Source organism: Poecilia mexicana, unplaced genomic scaffold, assembly GCF_051168715.1.
Source record: "Poecilia mexicana isolate PSO_F unplaced genomic scaffold, ASM5116871v1 scaffold_18, whole genome shotgun sequence".
Lineage (NCBI taxonomy): Eukaryota > Metazoa > Chordata > Actinopteri > Cyprinodontiformes > Poeciliidae > Poecilia > Poecilia mexicana.
In genome coordinates, this window is record NW_028263387.1 from 9,393,705 (window position 1) to 9,414,096 (window position 20,392).

The 20,392-nt window shown below is 35.8% G+C and overlaps 2 protein-coding genes and 1 long non-coding RNA gene across 3 annotated transcripts; all 3 read right to left on the reverse strand.

Moving 5' to 3' along the window:
* LOC106911247 (uncharacterized) lies at window positions 1-3,689 on the reverse strand. The gene is made up of 8 exons (XM_088016015.1): window positions 3,482-3,689; window positions 2,202-2,450; window positions 1,870-1,986; window positions 1,720-1,735; window positions 1,543-1,634; window positions 742-792; window positions 453-521; window positions 1-124 (listed from the first exon to the last, which is right to left on the reverse strand). Exons 1-8 carry the CDS (start codon window positions 3,687-3,689, stop codon window positions 87-89), a joined length of 840 nt encoding a protein of 279 aa, XP_087872141.1. The 3' UTR covers window positions 1-86.
* Window positions 3,690-8,222: 4,533 nt separating this feature from the next.
* Window positions 8,223-20,389, reverse strand: LOC148154018 (low affinity immunoglobulin gamma Fc region receptor II-like). Its single transcript, XM_088016016.1, has 4 exons — window positions 20,350-20,389; window positions 19,058-19,315; window positions 10,301-10,555; window positions 8,223-8,332 (listed from the first exon to the last, which is right to left on the reverse strand). Exons 1-4 carry the CDS (start codon window positions 20,387-20,389, stop codon window positions 8,286-8,288), a joined length of 600 nt encoding a protein of 199 aa, XP_087872142.1. The 3' UTR covers window positions 8,223-8,285.
* On the reverse strand, window positions 12,830-14,292 carry LOC148154019 (uncharacterized). The gene is made up of 3 exons (XR_015766057.1): window positions 14,145-14,292; window positions 13,938-13,985; window positions 12,830-13,838 (listed from the first exon to the last, which is right to left on the reverse strand). It is a non-coding gene; the product is annotated as an uncharacterized LOC148154019 (long non-coding RNA).
* Window positions 20,390-20,392: the final 3 nt, after the last annotated feature.

Here is a 20,392-nt window from a genome sequence, read left to right on the forward strand (position 1 = left end):
AAATCCTACAAACATATGGGATTACTAAAGATAGTAGTTATTATCTCGTGCATTTTGCTGGAGATTGAACCATCACAGCATTCAGTCTACACTGCTGCTTCTGTTGCTGCAGGATTCCTCCTTCCTGTCAGTGGAGAGATAATTTGAGTCAGATATTCAGCAGCATCAACAATTAGTTAAAGCAATTTAAGACTTGAACACATTAAAAGATAAAATGATATACTATAATTCATAACCTTCTGTAGTAAAACATATCAGGGCAATAAATGGATACAAATAAAATGATCATTAAATTAATCTAAAATAAACATTTTGAATAATAAATCATTAAGATGAATGGAGAATCAAACCAGTTATTATTTCCTTTGTTTTAGTTACTAATTTTAGTCAATACTTTATGTCTATTATGGATATGTTAACCATATCTGAACCACATGTTGAGCTGCAGTTACCTGGGTTAGCATTAGCATAGTTAGCATTAGCATAGTCACCATCTTCTGCTGGATGATGAATCCTCTCTGCTGAGATTATCAGATGAATCAATTAGAAATCACACAAAAAGAGAATTATTGTTGAGAAAAAATCTTTAAATTATCTTAATGTTTGTGTTTTATATGTTGTTATAAGTACTTATGTTCTCTATTTGTATATTTAATGTGTTTTTATTTATCTTCATCTTCATCATTTTTTATCATCTGTCTCTCATCAGCGTCTTTAGCTGCTATAAAACATTTACTTTACCGTTTCCTGAGGTTCTGCTGAGTTGGATTGTCTCATAGAGGGAAGAGTCACCTAAAGACAATAAAACAAGGTCAAAGGTCAAATGAGTCAAAATCAATAAAATTATAATTATCACATCAATTTAAAACAAAGTAGATGTTCTAATAGTTTATGTTTTTAGCTCTGATTGATTCGTTTAATATCTTTACTGACAAGATGTTGATATTTTTTACCAGTGTGATTTTCCTTCATTTCATTTTGTTATTTTAATGACTGTTGGTTGAAGAATGATAACAATTGATGAATTCTGTTAGATTATTTTTATCTAAACAGCATTAATGTAGAAATGTGATTCACTCTGTTTTATTTGACTATTATTATTTTTTGTTTAGAAAATCATTATTAGGAAAGAGGAAAATGATCAAATTATCATGGGCCAGAAAATGTTTTGCAGTTCCTATTTCTCACCGCTTGGTGGCAGCAAAGAATGTATTTTCATGACAAAGCCCATGTGTTTTCAGTTCACATATCTGGAAACTATAAAGCGGGGTCTCAAACTCCAGTCCTCAAGGGCCGCTGACTGTAATGCAGTTTTTAGATGTGCCACAGGTACAAAACACTGGAATGAAATGGCTTAATTACCTCCTTCTTGTGTAGATAAGTTCTCCAGAGCCTTGCTAATTATTCTATACAGGTGTGGTGCAGCAGAGGCACATCTAAAAGTTGCAGCACAGTGGCCCTCCAGGACTGGAGTTTGAGACCCCTGCTATAAAGTGATTAAACATTCTAATTAATCATAAAGATGTTTAATGTGAGACGAACCATGAAGCAGAGAGCTGTAAACAGAACCGTCATTCTGGGTCACTTCATGATTTGTGACTGAGGCTGGATTGATGCTCTCTGGTTGATTCAATCTGAAAATAACAGATTTGTATACAATAAAGAAAGAAACTATTTTAATGTGTGTAAAGAAAGATAAAACTAATGTTTTATACTGACCTGACAAGACCTGTATCTGTAAGGAAAAAAAGACATTTAATAACTTTTTACTCTGCTTATAATTCATGTTAAAACCTTACAATAAACTTGAAACACTTGAATAAATCAAGTGTTGAAATCTCATCTAATGTGAGCAAAAAAAGGTTTTACAATTGGACCGTCTGCAGCTCCACAACAAGAGAAGGACAATAATGAGAACGATTCCAACAACTGGTCCAACGATCAACATCACAGGAAAGGAAGAGCTGACAGGACTGGATACAGTTACTGGAAATAAGAAACATTAAAAATGAATAAGTCTAATTAAGCAACATATTCCATGACATCATCATCTGTTTTGCAAAAAGTGTGATTTCAGATTTGAAGAAGGATGAAAATGTTCAGCACATATACATACATATCCTCAGTTTTCATCTTGTTCCTAAATTAAACTTAAATGTTTTTCTTGAATAAAATGCATCAAACATTTTCCTCCTCCTCACCTCTAACAGACATCCAGCTCCTTGGTGAATCTTTTCCTGAATGTTGACATTTGTAGAAACCTTCATCTGACTTTGACACTGCAGAGATCTTCAGCTCCTCTCTGCTGTCATTCTGGATGAGTTTATCATTATGATAGAAAAACACATTGGAGAGAAGTTGTTGTTCTTTATCTGTGCAGCTCAGAGTAACAGGATCTCCTTCAGTCACAGGATGAACAGGACTGAGCAGGAGAGGAGCAGAATCATCATCTGTAAAACAATCAGGATATTCAGATCAAGAACTTCTCTTTAAGCTGTGTCAGTAATTTAAAGTGCAAAGTGTAACGTCATTTTTTTGTAGACAGAGTCTGTGTGATCAAACTGATAAATTCTTCTAACAGTTGTTTTGCAATAAATTATCGGGATAAATGTTTTATTGTGGTCAAGCCAGACTTAATCTGAATGAGAGAGAGAATCTATATAGAGAGCTAAATATGGAGCTCCTCTCCAAAGATAAAACACAGTGAATATGTGAAAATTTCCACTTGTTATAATCATTAACCATAGATCCAAATTAAATATTATCATGAAAATGTATGCTACTTTAAAATTGCACTTTGTTTTGATGAATCAACTATTCAACGTTGATTGATAATATAAAACTGTCAGACGTTGGAATCATTTTTAGCTCAGTCGTATTTCTAAGTCAGTTTTATGTTTGATTCCATTAATCAGAATCAAACTCCAATAAAGTATTGTCAAACAAAAAGTGGTTATTACTGTTACTTGTAATAATTGTAAAATACTTCAATGAACTCTACACACACGTCTCTTCAAATGAATGAACATGCAAGGAAACTTAATGAATGGATCGATGGGTTAGAAATTATGTATGAATGGAGTCTTTTCTTTATTTTTACTAGAAAAGATCATCCATCTCCTTCTGATATGATAAATCAGTTTATCTTTCTGATCTTCTTCCACTTTATCTCCTCACATTGTTTAGTCTTTGTTCTCCTCAGTTTGAAAGGTAAACCTCAGTCAGATCAGCTTCTTCGGGAAATGACTTAAACAATATGGAGAAAGCCTCACTAAATCACAGTTTAAAGAAGTATTGGAGAAAGAATTTGGACAACAGAGAAAAAATAATCATAAATGTATATTTCTTCTTTTATGTTAATTTGTTGAAGCTATTTAAATGCTGATTGGTTGTTCATGGTTTTTAATTTTAGTTATTAATAGCTAACATGATCTAATACTGTGATCTCATTAACTCAGAGGAAAGGTTTTGCTCAGCTTACAGTTTGTCTTGATGCTAATTGGATCACTGTAGTCTGTGTAGTAAACTGGTTCTCCTCTTCCTCCTCTGCACCAGTACAGTCCTTCCTCTGAGACGCTCATTTGTCCATTAGAGGGGAAATCAGCATCTTGTGAGGTCAGAGGTTTAGAGGAGCTTTGCTCTTTGTACCAGTCATATTTCCAATCAGAGGAGGAGGAGGATGATGACATCACTGAACAGGTCAGAAGTACTCTTCCTCCTACTGGCAGCTTTGAGGCGTCAGAACTGAGTTCAGCTTTTGGTTTATCTGTTGAGATTAAAATAAGAAGCTAGAAAACTACATTTATAACCAGTGTTGCCATTTGTTTTACACAATAACTCCAAGTATCATTGATCTGCTTTCTGGAGCCTTTAACCATAAAGTAAAAATAATATTACTCCCTCTTACCACTGACAGCTTATTTAGATGGACTAAATCAGCCATATATTCCTATGTTATGACCAAACAAAGCAAAATGTACAGATGTTGTTACATCTGTTATTATAATAAGATCTGTGCAACCCTAATGAAATTGTCTGCATTAGGGCTGCACAGTGGCATAGTTGGTAGCACTGCTGCCTTGCCTGTGCATGTGTGGGTTCTCTCTGGGTACTCTGGGTTCCTCCCCAAGTCCAAAAACATGACTGTCAAGTTAACTGTTTACTCTAAATTCTCCTTCGGTGTGAGTGTGTGTGTGTGTGTGTGTGTGTGTGTGTGTGTGCGTGTGTGTGTGTGTGTGTGTGCGTGTGTGTGTGTGTGTGTGTGTGTGTGTGTGTGTGTGTGTGTGTGTGTGTGTGCGCGCGTGCATGTTTGTTTGCCCTGTCTGTCTCTGTGTTGCTCTGTGATGGACTGGCGACCTGTCCAAGGTGACCCCACCTCTCGCCCATTGACAGCTGCAGATGGGCACCAGCACTCCTTCTGACCCCGATGGGATTAGGATGTAAGAACATGGATGGATGAATTGTTTTCGTTATCTGAATCTATCTTATATGCATTAAATCATATGAATTTAATTTGAATATTCTAGATGGATATTTTAGAAAAAATAAATCTATCTGTGGTTTAAGTTTAAACCACATTTAAAGTTTAGCTTTAAATGTGTTTCATAAATAAAGTTTTCATTTATGTCACTTATAACATCTTTATCTAAATATCTATACTGAAAGAGATTTGTATCTTTCTATCAGCAAATGTTTAAGCGCTCCTGGACGCCCCCTGCTGGTAGAGCAGCAGAAAGCAGTGGGTCAGTTCAGTTTGCTGCAGACCAACTCTAAGAACAAAACATGACTCACCTGATACAGACAGAGAGATGGCTTCACTCCACTGTGTTGAAGACAACCAGTCATCTCTCTTTATACACCGACACATGTAGTTTCGACTTCTTCCCTTAGAGACAATGAAAGTCCAGTCTTTACTGTTTGTCTTGTGTATAAATGATCCATCTCTCCTCCATTCACACGTCCACTCAGTGGTTTCTCCTCCCTGGACCTCACATGTCAGAGTGATCGTCTGACCACTGAACATCTGAGGCCAGTTTGGTCGTCGAGTCACAACAACCTTGTTGGAAACAGTTTATCAAATGTGAGCAGAAACAGAAAATCAGAGAAAGAAATGATTTCACAGACTGGATTTCTAACAGTTTTTAAGAAAGAACTCACAGATTATCTCAATGGTGACCTCATTGCTTAGATGACTGATGAAGGCAGGATTTCCTCTCACTCCTTCACATCTGTAGATTCCTCCTTGTGTCACAGTGATATTTCTGTTTTCTATATTATTTGTTGTGATTTCAGCTTCAGGTGTGTTTATGGTCCGTCTGAGCCATCTGTATTTCCATCCAGCAGAGGGCTCCACTGAGCAGCTCAGTGTCACACTGCCCCCTTCTGGTATGGTCGTTGAATCTGCTGCCAATGTGGCCGTGGGTCTGTCTGCTGTTGATGGAAACAAAAATAGGCCCATCTTACAACAAAAGACTTGAAATCATGTTGCCATGTTTCTGCCAGAAAGCAAATATATGTTCATAGTATAATATGACTGAATATATTTATTTACTCATTAAAAAATGAAATCTCTAACAATGTTATTTTTAAATGAGCCTGTTTCATTCATGTCACATCTAAAGGTAACAAACTCTCCAGAATAAAAAGTCGACCAGTTGGGCTCAGTAGTCAGCACAGCATCTACAACAGAACCAACATTTAACTCATTTCTTTTCTAGTTAACAATCACTGATAAAACACACAAAAAAGAAAAAAGCTAATAACAAAGTAAGACGTGAAATACAGGAATAAAGCCGAGGCTGTTCATGAGAGAATGAATCTTTAAAATAATTATTAAAAGTTGATCTTACCCTGACTTTGTCCACAGCAGAAGAGTGAGATCAGCACTGAAATAAAGGTTGAAACCTTGTTAACATTATAAATATTTAAAAACACAATCCCACACTTACATTTAGCACAGACTTTGTTGTTCTATTTAACAATTGTATTATTTTGTTAAAATACATAGGATTCATTTATGGATTCATTTTACTGTTTTGATTAAAATAACTTTAAAGGTTGCAGCTATCATTATTATAAATATTTTTTCTGATTGATGAGTTTAAGTTGCACTTCAGAAACTTGACACTGATAACTAAATATTCCCAGATTTACATCAAATTCAACCAAATTCACTCGACTTGTAATTTACAATAGAAGGTTGAATTGTGAGTTATAGGCCACAATATAACTCATTGTGGCCTATAACTCACAAATTATAATTTGGTTATAGGCAAATTATAATTTGTGAGTTATAGGCAAATTATAATTTGGTTCATTATAATTGAACCTTCTGGTTCACATTATAATTGTCTTTATACTTTTTATGTTCTTATCAGCAGAGTTAGATTTGATCATCTCTGTCATCGGTGAATGTTAGTAATTTATTAGATTAGATTATAATCAGGTTGTCAAATACCATACCATACCAACTTTATTTATAAAGCACTTTAAAACAACCACAGTTGATACAAAGTGCTGTACAATTTAAAAACACAACATAATAAAAAAGTAATTTAAAAACAGTTTAAAAACAAAAACATACAATTTAAAACTAGATCCCACTGGTGTTGAAAGCCAAGTAAAATAGATGGGTTTTAAGACGAGCTTTAAAAGTGGACAGAGAAGGGGCCTCTCTGACCTGCAAAGGTAAGTCATTCCATAATTTGGGGCCCATAACAGAGGAAGCCCTGTCCCCTCTGAACTTCCTTTTTGTTCTCGGTATCTCCAAGAGCAGCTGATCTGCTGACCTGAGAGACTGATAGGGTACGTAGGGATGAAGAAGCTCAGAGAGGTAAGCCGGGGCAAGATTATGCAATGATTTAAAAACAAACATAAGAATTTTAAAATGAATCCTAAAATATACAGGCAGCCAGTGAAGTGAGGCCAGGACAGGGGTCACATGCTCCCTCTTTTGAGTACCTGTCAAAAGTCGTGCAGCAGCATTTTGTACTAGCTGCAGACGTGAGAGCAGCGACTGACTGACTCCCAGATAAAGTGCATTACAGTAGTCCAATCGAGTTGAAATAAAAGCGTGGATCACTGTTTCAAAATGCTGCCTGGAAAGAAAAGATTTCACTGACGCCAATCGCCTTAAATGATAAAAGCTGGACTTAACCACGGCTCTAACTTGGCTGTCCAATTTAAAATCACTGTCCACCTTAAAACCAAGATCTGTAATAACAGGTTTAAAATATTCCTCCAAAGGTCCCAGGTCAACAGAGGAGGACTCACAGGAGCCACTGGGTCCAAACACCATCACCTCTGTTTTGTTTTCATTAAAGTTTAAAAAGTTCAAGGCCAGCCAAGCTTTAATATCTCCTAGACATGCCAGGAGATGTTTGATTGAATGTACATCCTGCTGCTTTATGGGCAAATAAATCTGACAATCATCAGCGTAACAATGAAAAGAAATCCCATGTTGCCTAAGGATAGAACCCAGAGGCAGTATATAAAGAGAGAAAAGCAGTGGGCCAAGAATTGAGCCCTGTGGGACACCATAAGACATTGAAGCAACAGATGATTTAGAGCCACTAATATTCACTGAAAATGTTCTCTCCTCCAGGTAAGACCTGAACCATTTAAGAACAGTGCCACCAATACCTACAACGTGGTGTAATCGCGATAATAAAATGTCCTGGTCTACTGTATCAAAGGCAGCAGTTAGGTCAAGTAACATCAGAACAACATGGTGACCAGAATCACATGCAAGAAGGACGTCATTAAAAACTCTAATCAAATCAGATTCTGTACTATGAAGAGTTTTAAAACCTGACTGAAAAACCTCCAGAATGCCATTGTCATCTAAAAACTGTGTCAGCTGACAGTACACAATTTTCTCTAAAACCTTAGAAAGAAAAGGCAGCTTCGAAATAGGCCGATAATTAGCCAGAACAGTCAGATCAAGGCCAGGTTTTTTAAGCAGTGGCTGCACTACTGCATGTTTAAAACTAGCAGGGACCACACCTGAGGACAGACTGCTATTTATAATTGCAAGAACAGGCTGCCCTATGCTAGGTAAAATATCTTTAAAAAGTCGTGGAGGCTTTTCTTCATACTTACAGAATGAAGAAAACAATGACAGCAGGAAACAAACACAAGAGACGTTTCTGAAGCTCATTTTTCAACTAAAATATTATTTTCCTTGATTTGCACCATTGAAACACAGAAAGTGATTTACTTACACAATAAGCCCAGCAAAGGATCCAAGGTTTTCTCCATCTTGGCTTCCAGGCAGCTTTTCTGCTTCAGTCAAACGTTTCTTCAGTGAAGTGACACGATGCAAACGCAGCGTCTGTAGAAAAAGAGAAGAGCAGGAAACAGAGTCTATGATTCACCTTAGACTGAGATTATAATATCTTAATTTACTAACACTGACGTCACTGTGAACTTTGTTTCTGCTACAAACTGCAGGGCCTTTTCCTGTTCACTGATGAGAAGTCAGGCTAAAATAAGTCAGGTCAACAACAAGGTCAGTGTGATGTTGTGCACAAACTAATAAGACAACATTTGAAAGAAAATTCAATTCAAAAGCATCAATTATTGATGCTTCTGTTATTCAAGTAAAAATGATGAAAAATGAAATGCAACAATAACAGGTTTGAAAGTATTTAAATAAAGAAACAGTTGTGTTGTGTGAAAACAGCATTTGGTTTCGAGTGCATGACAACCAAGAGGTTGGTTATTTTTAACCATTCCTCTTAATGTCTTAAAACAAGTGACAGAATGATCTCACCTGTCACATTAAAATGAGATCTTAGGTGGGTGGAGGCAAACAAGAGATCAGAAACATTGTGAAGGATGTGATGTAGTTTTAAATTTAGTAAAAAAAAAAAAAAAAACATACAAAAAATGTTAGTTTGAAAATAACTTTTCTATTTTTTTTTCATTCAATAGTTTCAGGTTTTGAGACAGAGGCAAAAATAAATAAATAAATAAAAAATGTCTGCAATATTATCATGTAAAACATGCAGATGAAGCCGAACTCTAGCATGTTACTCTTCATTTCCTGGTCCATACGAGCAAAGGCTTATCAGCAAAGAGCCAAAACGTTTATGGATCGCCAAACAGAATTGTGTTTCAAATAATGAATGGTGTGAGAATCCCTTCATTTTTTATTACAGAGCGTTTGAGTCACCATGAGAAGTGCTACAGTTTATTAGAGCAAACTGTACACCATGTTGGTTGATTCTCATTGGTCCATAGTCCTGATTTTGCCTTTAGCTTGTCTACAGTAGAGAAGTGTGTTCTTCACTATATTAGAAAAAGGCTCACTTATGACATACAAGTATAAAAAACTCAAAATTGACTACAGAACATTTCCAAATGTCATAAAAATTTGTCAAATCTAGTAAAAAAATTTTTGCCATAACCAGAAACATGTGGCCTAGTGGTAGTTCATAATCCTCAGTGACATTAATTTTGCTTCCTCATTACAAATATAAAAATGGAAAAACAGGAAAGTTGATGTAAAAAATTACCTGATTTTATCAAAGTTAGTAGTTGATATGTGTTCAAAATTACTAATAATATATTATCTACACCAAGCTTCCTGAACATGAGTTAATGTTTAAAATGTTCTTTGCTACCACCAGGTGGAAGTTAAAAGAAACTGCAGCGCATTTACTGTTTAAAAGCCTCATTGTCATGCTACTGAGTATGGAGAGCCATTTCAGCCAAAATTAAATAAATAAATAAAGGGGTGAAATAAGTAAAAACATGAGTAAAATAAATCAATAAATGAAAAAAATGAGTGAAATAAATAACAATTTGTTAAATAAATAAGTAATTGTCATTTTTAGTCCCATTTGTACGTATTTGTTCCCCATACTACATACATACCAAATTTCAGATCTCTTAGATGTATGGTTTGTCCTCCCTATCTCCAAGGGAGAGCCCAACCACCCTGTGGAGGAAACCCATTTCAGCCGCTTGTATACGTGATCTCGTTCTTTCGGTCATGACCCAAAGATCATGACCATAGATGAGGGTGGGAACGTAGATCGACCGGTAAAACGAGAGCTTTGCTTTTTCACTCAGCTCTCTCTTCACCACGACGGACCGGCACAGCGCCCGCTTCACGGCAGACGCTGCCCCAATCCGCCTCTCGATCTCCCGCTCCCCTCTTCCCTCATTCTTGAGGGAAGAAAAAAAAAAAAGCCAAATTGTCATAAAATAAGGTTGAATAAGCATATTTATACTGTATATTTCGTCACAGCTGACAGATTTAATGTAGTTATGCTTTAAATTATTTGAGGCTTACCTGAAACAGTGACGGTATTACTGCACTTTGTTTTATTTGAGCTCCTCCTGCGTCCACAGCACTGAAATTCACCACTATGCTGCAGAGGTTCAAGTGTGATGCTTTTATCTGGGTTGATGGACAGATATGGTTCATTATCCCTGTTCAGCCGACATTCCCAGTCAGTGGCTTCTGCTTCATTCCTGTCACAGGTGAAAGTAACAAACTCCCCAGAATAAAAAGTCGACCAGTTGGGCTCAACAGTCAGCACAGCATCTACAACAGAAACAACATTTAGCCGATTTCTTGTCTAGTTCACCATGAATGTAAATTCTTGATGCAGAAGTAAAGCAGATGTTGTTTCTGAGAGGAAGAATCAGGTGGAGTTACATTGAGTTTGTCCACAGCAGAGGGGTGTGTGAAGCACTGAAATAAAGGGTTAGCATGTTTTTTAAAAGTAGAAACATTTCAGAAGTTCAAATAAAACAAAAGAAAACAAAAGAGCCCCACCCTCACATTTACCACTGAAGCTGTTGTTCTGTTTAACAAATGGATATATTTATTTAAAGTTAACAAAAAGGACGTATTAGTTCTCATGAGGATTAGATCAAAAGTTTCAGTCAATCATTGTCTCATGGAAATCAAACTTCATTTCAAAATACTGCAACAAATTTGGCTGCTGATCAAAAGTTCTTACTGTTTTTTATGCTAATTTAATCTTGACTTACACAAAGTTCAGAAGATATACGATGAAAAAATGGTCAAATGTAGCAGGAAGCAATCTACAACAACAGGAAAGAAGCACAAGAGACAGTTCTGATGCTAATTTAAAAAAAAACCTCTCCTGTCCTTTCAAGTATTTTTTTATTTGTAATTATTCAAACACAGAAAGATGTCTACTTACACAATAAGCTCAGCACAGAAGCTGTGGTGATCCCCACCCTGGCTTCCAGACAGGAAGAGACAAGTCTCCTTCAGTGTCTCTAGACGAACAGAACTGTGGCAAACAGGATCGATGTTTTATCTCAGAATGAGATCACATCTCATGAAACACTGACATAACTTCACTTGGTTTCTGTGGCATTTAGAGTTCACTAACGAGAGGTGCTCTCTCATAAACAGGAAATAAACTGGAGACATTGCTGTAAAGAGTCCAGTGCAACAGTCCTTTCCTTCTTGGTATTGAATATTAACCTGTATGCACCTCACCAGGGCAGCTGCAGATTAGTGAATTAGTGTTAAATTGTTTATTTGGTGCAGTGTTTGGTTGCCTGTGCATGCGAACAAACTGGCAGGTGAATTTTAATTTCCTCCTTGTATCTAAATAGAAGTTCATGGCAATAATGATTTCACTCAAAACCTAAAAAAACAGAGGAGAGTTTAGAAACACTGTGGTGGTGAAACAGGAAAGACAAAGATCTTTAAAAAAAAGTTCTAAAAAACATGCAGCAAGTGAAGGACATGGTCATGTGAAAATGAATAAACATTTGCTCTTCACGTCACATTTATTAAAAATGTATTAAAAAGCTTAAAGTCAACATATGGCATATATAATGGGGTTTTTTTTATTTGGTTATCAAAACAGTAAACATGCTGCCTTAATGTGAGGTTTTCCATTTGACTCTTAGTGTGCATGTAAGCACCGAGCTAATGCGGCTTAGAGCCACACCAACAGGTTCTACCACAAGGGGGAGCCAGTGAGTCAGAACCCAGGGAGACAGAGACCAGCCAGAGTTTGAATAGAGTTTTATTCCCAGTGGGAGCGCCAGAGTACTATGACTATATGTGATTTTGAGTGTATTTAAAAAATTTGTGTGAGAGTAGTTTCATGCGAGCAGGTCTTCTCTAAAGCTGCAGAGGTAGTGAGCCAGAAGAGGGCAGACTGAAGTCAAAAAGAGTGGAAATTATGATTTTTAAAAAAAAATAAAAATCTTTGACTGTTGCTCCAATCCTCGTCTTATATGAATCACTGTTGTGACATCATAGCATAAAGTTATAGGTTCTTGGATAATAAGATTCATGGACTAATAGTGATATTTACAGTCCAACAGAATAAGGTCACTGTTTAAAGAAAAAGCTCTTGTTTATTGTAACATCCTCCTTTCAATTTTACATAAACTACAAAATCACAGCTTTTCTTAGAGAACATGAGCTTTAATGAAAATGGTATGAATGAAACATACCAAACTCATGATTTAAATGAAGTTAATTTTATCCACGTCACATGTTGTACATGAAAATAACCACCAGATGTCGCTATTTCAGAGTATCAAACTCTTGGAAGCAACAGGCCATTTTCAGAGCGACCATCTCAAAGTGGTTCATTGCTTCAGGAAGCCTCGGTTTCACCATCAATACCAGAAACCATGGAGGAAACAAGCAGAGTAGAGACACATCTAAAGACTAGCAGCAATAAGTGAAGGCTCTGCAGCTGCTTAAACTCTCTGAACCTTGATGAGGCCGACGGAAAATACCTGGGCAGGTGACCCAGTGGTCTCAAACAAAGATCCTCTTAGACAAAGATGACACACTCTTGAAAAAACACACAAACACCTCAGAATACTGAAAAAGACAACAACTAGAAAAAGGTGAATCTCATTGGGATTTTCTATGATAGTCCATCAGAAAGTAACAAACTGTTAGAAGGTGGAAAATAAAACATAACTTTCAAATTTTCTCACAAACAAAATTGTTGCATTAATGTCAGGCTCCTTCACTATGATAATTATGCTCTATTGGAGATGACAGTGTAGAAATAAAGTCTTCACAGTGGGGGGTCGTGACCTCTACGTACGAGATTTTTGATTAACTACTAGACATTAAATTTTTTTGTATTTTTTTTTATTCAACATTATGTCTTTAAATACACATTAACATGAATCCAACATTTAAGGAAATTATTAAAAAAGAGGCATAAAATAATGAAAATCAGTCATAAATGAACACATTTAACGAGCAGAAATCTGTACATTGTGGCAAAAGTTCAGCATTACTGGCAGCTTTTAATTATTAGATAAAAAGTTGTGGATTATTTGCCTGCATTGACTTTGTTCTGAATAAACAAAGTCAATCTGTAATCAGAATATTTTATAAATGCAACATGAAAACAAATAAAATAACTAAAAAATATATGAATTATAAAATGGTTTAAAAAATACTAGGAGTGGGAGATATTGTAAAACTGTAAAACATAGTATGTATTTGTAAAATAAACCATAACAAAATATACAAAAATATTTAATGTATTCAAACTTCATCATAGCTCCTGTACACATGACTAATAATTTCTGAAAAACATTTTTTTCAGCATTGCTAACATGATTTTTTGTAAAATGTTTGTTATCTAACAGTTACAGACTTTTCAAAAATGTTCAACACAAAAAATAAAGAAATATGTAAGAAAATAAAGGATTTAAGAATGTTCTTATGAGATTAACTTAAATCCCATAATAAACCAGTAAAATGTGAAGCTACATGTTGTAGTTGTTACCCAAAGCTGCTCATGTTCTGATTTCAGAATAAACTGCATCTGCATCTGTTGCTGCAGGACTTTGCTTTCCTGTAAATGAAGAGGTTGATTATTAATTCTTATATACACTGTGTGTGAAACATAAGACATATTAGCAAAAAGAGTGATAGAAGGAGACTATATCTTTACCTTCATCCTTTTTCGGATAATTGATGTTAGCATACGTTGGAGTTGAGTCTGAAACAGAAAACAGAGTAAAGATACAGTGATGTCTGATTTATCAGTTTCTGCTGTTGTCCAGTGTTAGGATGCAGTTGGTCAGGACAGATGATAATCTGACCTGAAATCAGCTGCAGCGTGAAGACATGAAGACATATTTCACTACAAAGAACTCACAGTTTTTCCCGAAGTTTCTCAGTTCAATCTGGGAGTATGTAGCATCACTGGGTCCATCTGCTACTGAAACATATCAGGTTTTCGATTAGTTAGTGATTCTCTATAATTAAACAGCACAGAAATAACCAGGGGTGAAAGTAGTTTTACATTTTTGGGGGTTCTGTGCTGATTACTTTTTTGCGAAGCATTAAAAGCTGGTAGCTCTTGAATTGCTACAGAATAGAGCTGTATTTCCCTCAGCCCACTGGCTGCAATGTTGACACCTTGATATGCCATGAGACCTAATTCTGAACATCATGGCATGGAGTGCATCCCAGTTTTCCATGTCTGGCATATAACCATTCATTTTAGCTTTTTAACTGGTTTTATTGATCCTGTGTCCAGACAGAGGGATAATCAGTAGCCCAGCATCATGACCTGTTTGTTCTGAAGATCCTGCAGCTTCCACTTTGTCTTCCTAACATGGCGCCTCCTCATCCTGACTCTCACACTGATAGGAGGAACCACAGAGCTCTGTTAAGTTAAAGCTCATCTTCTGAAGTTGGGATATTTTTCCTCCAACAGGTTCCAGAGGAATCACCTCAAACCAGATGGTGGACTGGATTTTATTTCAATGTCATTTGTGAATGTTAGCTCCTCATTTTCAACAGTTTAGCTATAAAGGTTAAAAAAGGTTATTATTTTGGATAAAGTCTCATCAACATTGATATTTCCACTAAATAAGAGGCAAAAGAAATGAGCTTGATAGAGAAAAAGCCTCAGACACTGAGCTCAAAGCAAGATGCCAGCGAGCACAAACTATTTTTTTTTTAAATTAGACAATTAATTTAATTTCACATAATTATCGCGGTAGAAGATATTTGTTTGCTAAATACATAATGAAACACATTTACTGTGTTTGATGTCGTGAATGACGTGATACTCACAAAGAACAAGATGATTAGTCCAAGTTTGTCGTTTATTGAACGTTCAGCGGCTGTGATGTACCACAGCAAAGGTAAACAAAGGTGAAACAACCCGAACAGGTGATCAACTCTAAACCACTCGCACCTTTTCACTCTCCGTCTCTGTCATTTAAGCACACAGTTGCCGTGGCAACCGTCTGCGCTCCTCAAACCGAGCAGGGATTACTTTAAAAACATAACATTCAGTCCGTTACAATATCAGGTTTTCAGGCTTGATATTTATTTTGCGATAATTAATAAACGCTCCCTGAACACAGCGGTGGTTGATTAGTTAATTTTAAACTCCTGCTCTGCTACTTATTTTGATAATGGAAGCGAAACGCACAGAATTGCGCAACACCTTGTTGAAACAATAATTACTGAGATTATTATTGTTGTTGGGTCATTAATTTGAACACGTTTTGTTGATTTCATTTTTTTTTTTTTTTTGTTCTTTAACAAAGTTACGAACGTTTTGACAAGGAGTCAGAGGAGGACGTGCTGGTCTCAGCGTCCCATTCAGTTTGTCATCTAATCCCGAGATCGACTCAAAACCTTCTGGGATAGACGTTTTGCACCGCTGCTCTAGTAAAGCACGAAAAGTTCAGAAACAATACGAAATGGGAACAAAGCTATTTATTGACTGATTATGTCATGTTTTAGATTGTTCTTGAAAAACTAATCACTCACGGCATCACAATGAACCCATTGATTTTTTACAGCTGACAGCCGCTCCTCTCTCTTGCAGGTACGGCGTACCCCCGCTAAATCTTTTAGGGGTACACAGTACCCGACCGTACCCCCCTACTTTCACCCCTGGAAATAACATTTTAAGCCCTACCATTTCCTGCAGTTGTAGTCAAATCAACTGTGTCATAGAGATGAGCAGCACCTACAGAAAAATGTAAAATGCTTTTTAAAACTTAAATATGTGAAATAATTACAATATTAGAAATGGAATTTTTACTTTTTTTTCATTTTGTTTTTAAGCCACTTGTTGAGATCTCATTTAAGTTAAGGTTTTATTTTTATGATGTTGCATAAAGTAGGAGCTCTGACTTCTGCCTAAAATATTATATATATATATATATATATATATATATATATATATATATATATATATATATATATAGAGAGAGAGAGAGAGAGAGAGAGAGAGAGAGAGAGAGAGAGAGATACAGAAAAACTGCTAATAATTTCTGATAGAAATAAAATCAAAGAAAAATATAATGATGCACAATAAATCAGAGAAAGACACTTAGCCTGGATTTTGTGCTATAACATCAGAGTACATCTACAATAAAGAACAGTCAGATCAAATATGAACAGAAAAAAATGTCTCACCGTTGTTCCGTCTGCAGCACAAGAACAAGAGCAGGAGGAAAACGAGAACGATTCCAACCGATGTTCCGACGATCAACAGCACAGCAAATAAAGAGCTGGAGCTGGTTTTCAGTAACTGGTTTACTGAAAACAAGAAACATTAACAAGGAAGAAAAATGTTTGATCTGCAGATTTTGTGACAACACAAACATCCTCAGTGTTCATCTTGTTTCTCTCTAACATTTCAATAGTTTTAATGAATAAATTGAACCAAATCTTTTCCTCCTCCTCACCTCTAACAGACATCCAGCTTCTTGGTGAATCTTTTCCTGAATGTTGACATTTGTAGAAACCTTCATCTGACTTTGACACTGCAGAGATTTTCAGCTCTCCTCTGCTGTCATTATGGAGGAGTTTATCATTATGATAGAAAAACACGTTGGAGAGAAGTTGATCTCTATTTCTGCATCTCAGAGTAACAGGATCTCCTTCAGTCACAGGATGAACAGGGCTCTCCAGAATTACATCATCATAATAATCGTCTGTAAAACAATCAGAGAAAATTCAGTTCAAGAACATTTCTCTAAGCTGTGTCAGTAATTTAAAATGCAAAGTGTAGTGTCATTTTTTTAGACAACAAGGTCTGTGTGATCAGATAAAATAAAATAATAAGTTCTTCTAACAGTTTTACAATAAATTATTGAAATAAATGTTTTATAGCCAGACTTAATTTGAATATGAGAGAGAATCTGAAGAGTGAGCTAAATATCAGGGTGATGGTGACCTGAGCTCCTCTCCAAAGATCAAAGACGGCCATAAATGTGACAATTCCAGTTATAATTATTAATTTGGTTGTAGATCCAAATCAAATGTTATGAAAATTTAAGATACTCAAACATTGCACTCTGTTCTGTTGAGAGATGTTTGTCTAAATTTTTATGAGAAAAAAAAAACTATTTTTGGTTAATTAAAAATAAAATTGAGAATAAACACTGCCAGAGGTTGAAATATTTACGTCTGCTTCCATTGGTCAGAACCACACTCTAATAAAGTATTATCAAATAATACGTGGTTATTACCGTTAATTGTAACCACTGTATAATACAATTCAATGAACTAGCTACGCACGTCTCCTCAAATGAATGAACATACAAAGAAACTTCATGAATGGGTCGATGGGTTAGAGATTATGTACGACTCATTTCTTTATTTTTAATCCAAAAGATCGTCCATCTCCTTCTGATCTGATAAATCAGTTTATCTTTCTGATCTTCTTCCACTTTATCTCCTCATATCCTCTACACAGCAAATTCAAAAGTGTTAGATTTCTAGTGCAAGTGTTGTACGTTAAAAGTTCAGAATTAATTCAACATCATGAGTGTTAGTTTCCCTAACACAAGAGCTCCAAAGAGTTAAACAAAAAGCAATACAGTCCAGTGTTGATGTAGAAATCAACATCAGACAGTTCCTCCCACAATTGTAGTGTATATGTGACATCACTTTAGAGAGGGAGCTACAGCTAGAGGAGAGGATTGCAGCAGGACCCAGGACTGGATCTACAGCCAGCCAGGATGCAAATTTCTTTTATGACAGCTGACAAAAGCTGTAAATAAAAAACCCTCTCTGATTTACCCCAGTAGGTAATATAGTAGGGTGCTCCATTGTTGACTCATGGTTGCTAAAAACCTTACCAGACTGACTGATTTCAGTGACATAGTGACTGTAAAATATTGAATAAAATGTTGTGCTACATGACTGGCTTTATTTTCACTCTTATATTTAACTTTATGACACACAAAACTACAAATGAATCGTCCTTATTGTCTCCAGGTGCATTTTGGGTAAAGCTTATCACCAACGTCATCATCAGTGGCAAACTAGCTAGAGCATTTCTACGGACTACGTTAACATGTTTTGAATTTGTGTTGTTTCATCATTAGTGACCAGTAGCCTGGTGTTTCTGTTCTTCTCTTGGTTTGTTGTACTTCATGTCAGGTGGACTTCAAAATGACATAGTCGCTCTCTCTCTCAAACATTTGTCCTGATCATCTCTCATCTTTTCATTTTAAATATTTTTTAAGGATTATTATTCTATCTCATGTATTTATATCAAAACAGGGTCTTCCTCTGATTGAAAATTGTATTGGTTTTTATTATTATTTTAAGCTTAATTTAATTTAAAATTTCAACTTCTTAGTCTATATAATCTGTTAAACCTTTTTTTTTATTTGATCAAGTTTTCTCTGGACTTCCCAAAGCACCTTCAGACATATATTTTGGTATCTGGCTGCTTTAATATGAATAAAAATCACTTGCACAGATGACCAGAAAATCCCAATCAACTGAGAAAAGTAAAAATAAATTAAATGTTTGTTTAAAGATCTTCCATGCCCTATCAGATATTACAGCTCCATTTAATAGCTGACAAGGCATAAACACGTTAAACTATCAATACACTATTAAAGGTTAACATGTATGTTGTAGCAAATTTAACTCACTTTTGGATAAAAAATGTTTTCTATTGATTTTCTGCTATGTTACAGTTAAATCTGCTGTTTAAATTTATTAGAAGAAATATTTTGTTTTAGTGATTATTTATGAAATGTTATAAATGATCACTTCCGTATTATTTAGAAATCGACTCACACACAATTATTTTAACAACATTACTCCATGGTGTCCAGGAAAACCCTTCTCCTTTTCCTCTACAGCTGTATTCTCCACTGTCAGCATCAGTAGCTGAGTTGATCCTGTATTCACTGGATGATGGAGATTTTCTATTGGTTGGTCTCCATTCATACGTCCACTGAGTTCCTCCCTGGATCTCACATCTCAGAGTGACTTTCTCTCCTCTGTAGATCTGAGACCAGTTGGGTTGAAGAACCAAACTGGGTGTATTGGGATCTATAGGAAAACTATATAGTTAGCAAATTACCAGAACAGTCAAGAGTATTTCATTTAACACCTAAAGTGACTAAAATCACTTTCTGAAGATACAGACAACTTTTCTATAACTTTAGTGAGTGAATTTGATCAATGTTTTCTCTGCAACCTCTGAAGCTTAATGACATTACCATTGTTTTCTGCTCTTCTGTGAAACCAATCCTTCATTTCTTCCTCAGATGCTGCCAGTGAGTCTGACTTCATTGTAATATTTGAAAGAGTTTTACTAACTAAAACAAATACAAATCTTAAAAGAGCTCTAGGATGGCTTGAGACATAAATATATCTAAGTAACTCAATGAAGTTACAGAAAAGTTTTCTGTATCTTAAGGTGATTTTACTCACTTTAATGTTAAGTCAAATACTCTGAACTGTTCTAGTTTATCAGTGTCACAGTCTGTGGACCTATTTGTGGTGTTATATTTCTTTTAAATGTGTTTAATAAGTAAAGTTTTCATTTTTGTCACTTATAACATCTTTATCTAAATATCTATACTGAAAGAGATTTTTATCTTTCTATCAGAAAAAGTTTAAGCGCTCCTGGACGCCCCCTGCTGGTAGAACAGCAGAAAGCAGTGGTTCAGTTCAGTTTGCTGCAGACCAACTCTAAGAACAAATCACAACTCGCCTGATACAGACAGAGTGAAGGCTTCACTCCACTGTGTTGAAGAAAACCAGTCGTCTCTGCGTCTGCACTGACACATGTAGTTTCCACTGCTGGACTCAGAAATATTGAACATCCAGTCTTTACTATTTGTCCTGTTTACAAGTGATCCATCTCTCTTCCAGTCACACTTCCACTCAGTGGTTTCTCCTCCCTGGACCTCACATGTCAGAGTGATCGTCTCACCACTGAAGACAAGAGAACTGTTAGGTTGTCGAGTCACAACAACCTTGTTGGAAACTGTTTATCAAATGTGAGCAGAAACAGAAAATCAGAGAAAAAAATGGATTTCATAGATTTGGTTTCAGACAGTCTTCAAGAAAGAACTCACAGGTTATCTCAATGGTGACGTCATGACTTGCATTGCTCATGAA